This window comes from Bison bison, unplaced genomic scaffold, assembly GCF_000754665.1.
Source record: "Bison bison bison isolate TAMUID 2011002044 unplaced genomic scaffold, Bison_UMD1.0 scf7180017864530, whole genome shotgun sequence".
Classification (NCBI taxonomy): domain Eukaryota; kingdom Metazoa; phylum Chordata; class Mammalia; order Artiodactyla; family Bovidae; genus Bison; species Bison bison.
In genome coordinates this window covers 6,183,942-6,195,216 of record NW_011495080.1, presented here as the reverse complement: position 1 = coordinate 6,195,216, position 11,275 = coordinate 6,183,942, and the positions used below count along the sequence as shown (strand labels likewise).

General features: G+C 36.5%; 1 protein-coding gene across 5 annotated transcripts in view; it reads left to right on the top strand.

Annotated features, from left to right (window-relative positions):
• The window catches only part of MKLN1 (muskelin 1, intracellular mediator containing kelch motifs), a 386,334-nt gene that overhangs the window by 249,630 nt on the left and 125,429 nt on the right, over positions 1–11,275 (top strand). For all 5 annotated transcript variants that reach the window (XM_010831658.1, XM_010831662.1, XM_010831660.1 and 2 more), the window contains 2 exons: positions 5,638–5,780; positions 7,477–7,565. In XM_010831658.1, the coding sequence (XP_010829960.1) occupies positions 5,638–5,780; positions 7,477–7,565 (232 nt within the window). The remainder of the gene's footprint in view (positions 1–5,637; positions 5,781–7,476; positions 7,566–11,275) is intronic.

The window sequence follows — 11,275 nt, the reverse complement described above, 5'->3', positions numbered from 1 at the left end:
GGGCGGGGGGGAGATATGTGCAACCTCAGAATGTAACCTTATTTCAAATAAAGGTTTTAGCAGATGTAATTAAGATAAGGGTCTCAAAGTGAGATCATCCTGGATTAGGTTGAGCCCTAAATCAAATGACAAGTGTTTTTATTAGACACAGAAAAGGAGAAAACAGAGGGACACAAGGAAGAAGGTCATGTGACAGTTGGAGACAGAGGTTGGAATTATGCTGCCACAAGCAAAGAACACCAGGAGCCACTAGATACTGGTAGAGGCAAAGGAGGATCTGCTCTTAGAGCCTTCGGAGGGAACATTGTCTTGCTAACATCTAGAGTTCAGACTGCTGGCCTTCAGAACTGTGAGAGAATACATTTCTGTTGTTTTAAACCACCAGGTTTGTGGTAATATGTTATGGCAGCCTGAGGACACTACGCTGTCTCATCCTTTAAGGCTCAGCTCCTGGGAGATACTTTTGATGACAGACCTATCTAAAGCTAAAGTAGTCTCCTTTTATATCATCTTTATTTCTTATAAATTGTTAATATTCATATGATTTAAAATGATTTTATATATATATATTTTTATTTTTTATATTGAAAAATCACTATGGGCTGAAATTGTGAGCAGTTTTGAACATTAAATTTTTTTTTATTGTTTGCTTAATTCTATGCCTAAATTAAGAATCATGTAATAGATAGTTCTTTGATCCTTTATGAACCTAAGTTGCTTTGATAAAGAGATTGTGAGTCATTATGTTTTGTTTTAAAATTAATTTATTAATATATAATTTAAAGGTTGGTAACAGAGATTGTAAAATAGTTTTTCTCAAATGTTCATTCTCTATTTTTTTTTTTTTTTACAGTTTCTGATACTAAATCTACAGCAGTTATTTCTTTAAATTAAAAGTAACAAATCTATTTAACTATGGGATAACACTGTTTAATAGTAACATATTCATCATTGAGGCCAAGAGTTTGAAAAATGAAGTTATAAAATTTATTAATAATGTGGTTAAACACTAAAATTTTTACCTGTAATGTATTTGTTAGATCACTGTGCTTTACTTCAGTTAGAGAATTTGCATTTTACTTATATAATTTTTAATAACAAAATCCTATTTGGTATAAATAAAATTATATATAGACAAATGCTTTCTATTGTATTTAGAACTGTTGTATACGGGGTGATGGATAGTATACAATAGATTATATTAATGTAAAGATCTGTTTTTACTACCTGACTAACCAATTGTCAGGGAAAACTGACTTCTAAACTTGAGAATTTAAAGAATGACCAAAGAGAGAAAGAAGGGGAAAAGGATGGGAGGAAGTGGAATTTCATGAGAAAGATAGAAATATGAATACTTTCGTACCTGGCTATGTAGTCTGTTCTCCAATATACAGCTGTATTCTTAAGAAACTCAATTAACCAAAAATCATGTTACCACACCTATTAATTTGATATGGATGAGAAGGATAATGATTTAAGACTAGCAAGCTCAATTTTCCTATGGCAATTTCTATAATCTTAATAGCTCCCTACAATATAAACATTATATAAGCCTAAGCATTTGTGATTGTATAATGGTTAAATAAAGGTTCGACTGTGGGGTTAGTCAATCAGTAGGAATGCTTTTAGCATCAAATAACAGAAGGTCCTATAACAGTGGGTTAATAAAACAAATGAGTTTCTTCCCTATCACCATCCCTATCTGCTCCTGCCAGCACAAGAAAACTAGAGTTAGGCAGCTGCTGATGAAAGTTGAGTGTCCCACAGATGACTGTTAGTAGATCTTTTCTTACTTGTTGCAGGGGGGTGGGGGGTCCAGTTCAGATGGTAAAGAAGTAACATTTGTTTCGAAAAGCAAAACTTATCCCACAGCTTCTACTTATATCTCATTGACCAGAATTTTGCCATGTATGTATTTTTGCCTGGAAGGTGGCTAGGAAGAATTGGATTGAGAATGGAAATTGGGTCAGCCAACCAGCAGTCTGACTGATTAAAAAAAAATTTTTTTAATGGCATCCCTGGTGGCTCAGATGGTAAAGCCTCTGCCTGCAATGCGGGAGACCCAGGTTCAATCCCAGGGTTGGGAAGATCCCCTGGAGAAGGAAATGGCAACCAATTCCAGTACTCTTGCCTGGAAAATTCCATGGACGGAGGAGCTGGTAGGCTACAGTCCATGGGGTCACAAAGAGTCGGACACGACTGAGCGACTTCACTTTTTTTCACTACAGTTGGTTTACAGCGTTGTGTTAGTTTCATGTGTATAGCACAGTGATTTGGTTTACACATTTATATTTAATTCTTTTTCAGGTTCTTTTCCCTTATAGGTTATTATAAAGTGTAGAATTTAGTTCCCTGTGCTATACAGTAGATCCTTGTTGTTTGTATATTTTATATGTAGTAGTGTGTGTCTGCAAATCCCAGACTTCTAATTTATCTCTCCCCATTATTTCTTCTTTGGTAACCATAAGTTTGTTTTCTGTGTATGTGGATCTATTTCTGTTTTGTAAATAAGTTCATTTGAATTATTGTTTAAAGATTCCCCATGTAAGGGATATCATATGATATTTGTATTTCTCTGGCTTACTTATTATGATAATTTTCTAGGTCTATCCATGTTGATGGAAATGGCATTATTTCATTATTTATTATGGATATGTATTTCATTATCCATTCTTTGGATATTTCATTATCCATTCTTTATCCACCCAATTGCCAGTGGACATTTAGGTTGCTTCCATGTCTTGGCTGTTTGTAAAGTGTGCTGCTGTGAACATTGAAGTGCATGTGTTTTTTCAAATTATAGTTTTCTACAGATGTGTGCCTAGGAGAGAAATTTCTAAATCATATGGTAATTCTATTTTTAGTTTTTGAAGGAACCTTCATAGTGTTCTCCATAGTGGTTGTACCCATTTACATTCCCACCACCATCATAGGAGGGCTCCTTTTTCTCCACACCCTCCCCAATAGACAGTAGACTTTTTGATGTTGATCATTCTGACTAGTGTGAGTGATACCTCATTATAGTTTTGATGTGCATTTCTCTAATAATTAGCAGTGTTGAGCATTTTTTCATGTGTTTGTTGGCCTTCTGTATGTCTTCTTTGGACAAATGTCTGTTTAAATCTTCTGCCCATTTTTTGTTTGGGTTGTTTGGTTTTTTGGTATTGAGCTATGTGAACTGTTTATATATTTTGAAAATTAATCCCTTTTTAGTTGCATCGCTGTAAATATTTTCTCCTATTCTGTGGGTTGTCTTTTTGTTTTTGTTGGTAGTTTCCTTTGCTGTGCAGAGCTTTTAAGTTTAATTAGGTCCCATTTGTTTATTTTTGTTTTTATTTCCAGTACTTCAGGAGACAGATCCAAAGAGATAACTGCTGTGATTTATGTCAAAGAGTGTTCTGTGTTTTACTCTAGAAGTTTTATAGTATTTGGACTAACATTTTGATCTTTAATCCATTTTGAGTTTATTTTTGTGTATGATGTTAGAGAATGTTCTGATTTTGTCCTTTTGCATGTAGCTAATTGTCCTGTTTTCCCAGCACGACTTACTGAAAAGCTGTCTTTTTTCCATTGTATATTCTTGCCTCCTTTGCAGATAGACTGATTTTTAATCTAAACTCTATTTTTTAACTGTGTAACAATGACAAGTTACTTAGCCTTTCTAAGCCAAAATTTTTTTATCCTTAAAATGAGGATGAAGAGGATGATTATTGTTCTTAAAATACTACTCCTGTTCCTCCTGCTCCTATTAAAATGAGGTAAGTGAAAGTGTTAGTCGCTCAGTCATGTCCGACTCTTTGTGACCCCATGGACTGTATCCCGCTAGGCTCCTCTGTCCATGAAATTCTCCAGGCAACGATACCGAGTGAGTAACCATTCCCTTCTCCAGGGCATTTTTCTGACCCAGGGATCGAACCCAGGTTGCTTCCCTTGTGGCTTAGCTGGTAAAGAATCCACCTGCAATGTGGGAGACCTGGGTTCAATCCCTGGGTTGGGAAGATCACCTGGAGAAGGAAAAGGCTACCCACTCCAGTATTCTGGCCTGGAGAGTTCCATGAACTGTATATGTATAGTCCATGAGGTCACAAAGAGGCAGACACGACTGAGCAACTTTCACTTTCACTTCTGAATTGCAGACAGATACTTTATGTCTGAGCCACCGAGCTTTACTGTCTTTTCTCACCAAAATGAGACAAAATACATAAAAATCTGAGTAATCTGTAAGTTAAGGGAATTAATACTCACGAGATATTATTTCTGATTATATCATCATCTTTCATGTTACCACCAACTTCATTCTTTCATTTTATTGAGGTAAAAGTCACATAACAAAATTAACCATTTTTAAGTGTTCAAATACACAGTGTTGTACAACTGTCATTTCTACTTAGTTTTTTTCATTACCTTCTAAGAAAACCTGGTACCAGTTAAGCATTCTCTCCTTTCCCTGTAACCCAGCTCCCGGTGACTAATGATGCTGAACATCTTTTCATGTACCTGCTGGCCATTTGTTTATCTTCTTTGAACAAAGGGCTATTGAGGTCCTTTGCCCATTTTAAAATTAGGTTGTCTTTCTTTTTGTCATCGAGTTGTACAAATTCCTTATATATTCTCGATACTATGCCCTCATCAGATAAGTATCTGAAAGTATTTTCTCCCATTCTGTAGGTTGTCTTTTTACTTTCTTGGTAGTGCCATTTGATGCACAAAACTTTAATTTTGATAAAGACCAGTTTATTTTATATTCTGTTGCTAGCACTTTTGGAGTCATATCTCAGAATTCCATTGCCAAACCAGAGTCATAAAGATATACCCCTATTTTTGTCTAAGAGTTTTATAGTTTTATCTCTTACTTTTATGCCTTATATTTGATTGTAAAGGATCAAGTTTGAATCATTTTGGTTACATTTTGAGTTAATTTTTGTGTTTGGTACAAAGTAAGACCATCCACTTAATTCTGTTCTCCTTTATCATGAGTATTACCCATTATTACAAAGCATGAAGCCACTGCAACATAACAACTGAGTTGTCTAAATAGCTTTCCTCCCATGTATTTGATTATTAGTAATTTCCTTCTTAATTTTTATAATTGAAAACAGTCTGCATAACGTAAAATACGTTCCCTAAGTAACTGATCCCATTTTATTCTGTGTATAGTTAGAAAACTTGAGCTGCATCAGACATGTCTATGGTAGGTCTGAGTTTTTTCATTTATAAAATCGGCAGGGGTGACTGGTAAATCTTTTTTCTAGATTAAAATTTTATCACTGATTTTGAACATTGAATTTATTAGTGAAGTGTAGTCATTGAGAATATGTAATTGTTACTTTTGTATTCTAATTTGTTTGATTATTCATAGCCTATTTTATTAAATGCTATTCCTTGATTAGAAGTTATCTCACTAGTCCATTTTTCCCCTCCTTCATCTACATTGTTCAAAATAATGTAGTTTCCTGGGTGAAAGTGGTGATGTTATGGTAGCCTGATATCCTTTCACATTAAAAAAAAAAAATCTATTGGTGTAGGATGGACAGGATGAACCTTATTCAGTCAGTTGTCCAAGATTTTAATTATTCAAATTGTCTAACCATTTGTTTTGAGTGGAGGAGGATATAATTTGGTTGTTCCTTTTTGTAGTACTTGATTCTGAAGCTTGAAAGGCCTGCTATAGTCCAGAATATCACATTTGGAAAATATGAGAAAACTCATGTCTGCAATTTGAAGAAATTTAAAGTCTTTGGTGGAATGAATGAAGAAAACATGACAGAGCTGTTGTCCAGGTGGGTTATGATTATGGGGAGGAAAGAGCTATCTTCTCAATGTAGTCTTAGTTTAGTCTCTTTGTAGCTAAATCTTCATGCCTTGATATTTCTTACAAGGGAGAAAAGAATACTTCTACTATTTTATTTCTAGTGCCTTATTTTAATATTGTGGCTTGAGTCAACTTTTTTCCACCGAGATACTAATTAATATTGTTACCAAAGCAGAAAGAATAAAATTGGGGTTATTTTTCTACTTCTTATTCTTCAGTCTTATTTTTAAAATGCTAATGACTTCAGATATACTTTTGAGCTATAATTGATATCTTTGCTGTAATCCTTGCTATAAAAATATATAATCTGTTGAAAACATTAAGATTGATTGTCCTGAGAGCTTAGTATAAATTGGAGACTAAACAGAGTAAAATTATGGGATTGCACCTAGTGCAGAGCGTACCTCTTGAAAAAGAAACGAAAAAATGAAAGTTGTCAGTCACTCAGTCATGTTCAACTCTTCGCAACCCCATGGACTATAGCCCACCAGGCTCCTCTCTGTCCATGGAATTCTTCAGGTAAGAATACCTGAAGTGAGTAGCCATTCCTTTCTCTGGGGATCTTTCCTACCCAGGGATCGAACCCAGGTCTCCTGCATATGCTTTACCAGCTGAGCCACCAGAAAGCCCCACCTCTTGGAAGGAACTCAGTAAATTTGAGTTTTGACAGCATAGACCACCAGGAGTAAATGTTAATTGGCCCTCTAGATGATGAAAAATGGGTTATAAAATGGAGCGGACAAATGAAGTCATGCAGTTTTAGAATATATTTGTGACATAGTGTGTCCCATTAGCACAGTATTTTATATAAGTATTTTTACATCTAGAGTGCATTTGATTTAAGCCATGGAAGTATGTCAATTGAATATAAGGCAGCCTGAAAGTAAGTGACTTTTCCATAAATACTTGAATCAGTCCTAAGTTGTTTAAGTACAGAAATTATATTAATTTCTTTTTATATAGGATAAACTGGATGCTGTTAAACCAACAGAGTAAGATTGTCTTTGAAAATGTATTGAGCTATAAAAAGGAACATTGGCATCTCAGTCAGAATTTAATGACTTAATTCTTTGGCAAATTCGAATATCTGGCTCTGTTTAGGTTGTAAGATATGAGTATGAATTGTTTTTCAATTTTCTTACTGCTTGAATATTTTACATTGTATTCAGTACTTCCCTGGTGTCTCAGACGGTAAAGTGTCTGCCTACAATGCAGGAGACCTGGGTTCAATTCCTGGGTCAGGAAGATCTCCTGGAGAAGGAAATGGCAACCCACTCCGGTATTCTTGCCTGGAAAATCCCATCGACAGAGGAGCCTGGTAGGCTAGAGTCCATGGGGTCGCAGAGTCGGACACGACTGAGCAACTTCACTTTCTTTCTTTCTACACAAAGGACACTGGACCTTGTCACACATTTTCATGCACTGTAGTCACATTCTTTAACACTGAACGTTTTCATTAGCCCTCATTTAATTAAGAGACCACCATATAGTGCAGTTGATGTGAATGTACAAGCTGTGTCCTATATTCTCATGTTCAACTACTTCGTTATATTATTCCTTTCGTATTTGTCAAACCTTAAAATCTGGGTATGTTATTAATCTTTGTTTTAGTATGTTTACTAAATTATGAAATCAGATTTAATTACCTTATTTTTTTTCCACAGTGGCTTAAAGAATGATTATAACAAAGAAACATTTACCTTAAAGCATAAAATTGATGAACAGATGTTTCCATGTCGATTCATTAAAATAGGTAAGGCTTTTAGCATTCTGGAGTAGAAATAAATTCTTTATATCATTAATCAGCAAACACAGCCTGTGTGGGCCCAATCCTGTAGGTTCACTGTTTTTTTGTTTTTTTTTAAATAAAATTTTATGGCAACACTGCCATGCCAGTTTTTCACATAGTATCTCTCTGCTTTTGCACTACAATGGCAAAGTTGAGTAGTTGCAAAAACAGTATAGCCCACAAAGCCCAAAATGTTTACTGTTTGGCTGGCCCCTAGTTTATAAATCTGTATCTGAGTGACAGTTATTTCAAATAGAATCTTTTCTAAATACTTTATCATTTAATGAGATACAGTGATTTGAGAGCCTTGATTGTTTTATGGAAGGTTTATCAGTTCTAAAGTTGCATCATTCTAAAGCCAAATACTGATGGATTCCTTAAGGCAGTGTATTATGGTTATTTTCTGTTTTTTTCTTTTGTATTTCCTTTTTGTGCATGTGGTAATGTTGGTCAAACACATAAAACTAATTTCATAACCCACTAATTAGTTTCAAAGTAATTCTTGAAAAATGCTATCTAAGGCATTTATCTTTTTAGCAAGTGTTTTAACTTTAAAAGTATTTGTAATACCTCCTCAAAACTAGTGTTTTTAGGATTATTTTGTTTATAAGTTGTGTTAGAGGGTTTGAAAGTTGAGGACTTCACTGTTAATTTCCATCTTTATTTCATACCTTTGAAAATAGTATGTTAAAATTGTAATTATGGTGAATCATATTCCTTAAAGAATGGTAATAAAAGCCAGAATCCTGTGTTTTGATTTGGGAGAAAAATCCTCTTTTGAAACGAACAGCTCCATTATCGTTATTTGCCAGTCTGTTGCAAGTTGGCCTGTTCATTTCATTGAGTCAAATAGTTTCATTGTGTATGTGTCTGACTCCGTGACACCAGGCTCCTCTGTATATGGAATTAGACAAAAAGAATATCTGAAAAGACTATTTATAGAGGGAAAGCTATTTTTAGAATCATTGGACTTTTTGGTTTTTCACTTTCTTTTATAAACAGGCGTGCGTGCTAGTCGCATTAGCCATGTCCCACACTGTGCAACCCTGTGGACTGCAGCCCGCCAGGCTCCTCTGTCCATGGGATTCTCCAGGCAAGAATACTGGAGTGGGCTGCCATTTCTTCCTCCAGGGGATCTTCCCAACCCAGGGATCGAACCCAAGTCCCTTATGTCTCCTGCATTGGCAGGCAGGTTCTTTACCACTAGCACCACCTGGGAAGCCTGAAAGAAACAGGAAGCAGGGAAGTGAGCAAACCCCAGTCCTGCTTCCTGAACCCCTACCAGCTGAGGGAGAGAAGGAGTTCTGGAGCAGAGCCCTGCCCCTGTAACCTGCCTGAGCAAGGTGGCCTCTTGCCTTTTGGACCCTGCCCCCACCCTCACTGCGGGCACAGCTGTCCAGTTTCTCTCCCATCCTTCCTGCTGCCTAATGCAGGCCATCTACCTGAGCCAGGGTGGGGGAGAGTGGATGGTCAGAGGGGCCTCAGGCTGTCATGGTGCCGGGGTCCGCCTTCGTGTGAGTCCAGAGCTCCTTGTGCTGCTTCCAGCCTAAGCCTTAGTCGTAGTTGCCTTTGCTCTTAAACAGCTGCTGATAGTGGGGTTTGCAGTAGAACTGCCCTTTGCAGCACCATGTAGCTGCCCAGGCTGAGCTTGGTGTAACAGTGCTTGCAGCAGAAGCTATAGTTTGTTATAATAAGTAATTGGAAATAAAAACCTGTATCCTGTTTATGAAAATTGATGAACAAGCAAATTTTTAAAATAAATTCTTTGGTTGTTTCTTCTTTCGTGCTAATAAATAATTCTTTCCTCAGTATTCATGCCACCCATTTCTTATAGATTCTTACATTCTTGAACAATGCTTGAACAATTCTTACATTCCAAATGTAGCAACAGTGAAAATTTAGATTTAAATATTTTAAAGTACTTATTCAACATCTGATTGCTTAGTCATGCAAAATGAAATGTTCTCTTTTTTAAAGTTATTTTATTTGAATTACCAGAATACATATTCTATACCCATGAGTTTTCTTTGAAGGAAAGTACTACTGCTGCTTCTAAAATTCTTAATCCTCTAATATTATTCATTAGAAGAACTATGAATAGAAGCCTGTTTAGGGTTGTTGAATAGTTTGTTCCCTTAAAAAATTTATGAGAGAACAGAGGTCCTCTTATGCATCAGTTAGACATAGAAAAAGTACATGCACGTGATTTGAGCCGTCATGTCATTTCAGCAATCATTTCTTAGAACTTCATATGTTTTTAATGGGCTTCCCAGGTGGCTCAGTGGTAAAGAATCCATCTGCAATGCAGGAGTTACAGGTTCAATCCCTGGGTCAGGAAGATTCCCTGGAGAAGGAAATGGCAACCCACTCCAGTATTCTTGCCTGGAAAATTCCATGAATCAGAGGAGCTTGGCGGGCTACAGTTCATCGGGTTGCAAAGAGTTGAATGTGTTTTTTTTACTGCTTTTGCGTTTGTAAGTGTTTTCACAAGTGGTATCTCATTTGAGCATTACACTGGAAGATAAAAAATCTTGCCTTTTTTGGTTAAGGAAAATGAGACTAGAAGTCAAATGATGTGTCGCAGGGTATATAGCTAGTAAGTGATGGATCAAAGACATAGCATTTGGTATATGCTTTTGGATATGTGCTTACATTACTTTAAAGTAATAAATAGATGTTGTTTATGAAACATCTAACACTGTGTGAAATAGGTATATTATGCTCACTTTTCAGATGAGAAAACTGAAGTTGAGAGGTAGATTAAATGATTAGACCAAGACTATAGAGTAGAAATAGAGATAGGATACAAACTTAAGTCTGTCTTTTTATGAATGCTGATTTCTTTTACTCTGTGATGGGTGAAAGTTTTGTTTCCTCAAGTAGATTCTGAAATCCTTGGTGATAGCAACTGTCTTCTGTTTCCTCATATTTCAGAAGCAGCAAGCAAACTGCTTGCCTCATTAGAGACATCCTATTTATACTTTTTGAGTTTATTATATGGAGATTTATAGGGATTAATCACTGGCTGTGTGTTACATCTTTGTGTTCTCTAAACTCTTAGCATTGTCTTCAGTTATGAATATAGGCAGTAGCTTATAGTATTGGCATTACCTGTGACTTGTTTTGGATAGAAGTTATAAGTATTTCTCATCACATTCAGCTCAGTTCAGTTCAGTTAGTCAGTCATGTCCGACTCTTTGCGACCCCACAGACCGCAGCACTCCAGGCCTCCCTGTCCATCACCAACTCCCGGAGTTCACTCAGATTCACGTCCATCGAGTCAGTGATGCCATCCAGCCATCTCATCCTCTGTCGTCCCTTCTCCTCCTGCCCCCAATCCCTCCCAGCATTAGAGTCTTTTCCAATGAGTCAACTCTTTACATGAGGTGGCCAAAGTACTGGAGTTTCAGCTTTAGCATCATTCCTTCCAAAGAAATCCCAGGGCTGATCTCCTTCAGAATGGACTGGTCGGATCTCCTTGCAGTCCAAGGGACTCTCAAGAGTCTTCTCCAACACCACAGTTCAAAAGCATCAATTCTTCGGCGCTCAGCCTTCTTCACAGTCCAACTCTCACATCCATACACGACCACAGGAAAAACCATAGCCTTGACTAGACGGACCTTTGTTGGCAAAGTAATGTCTCTGCTTTTGAATATGCTATCTAGGTTGGACAT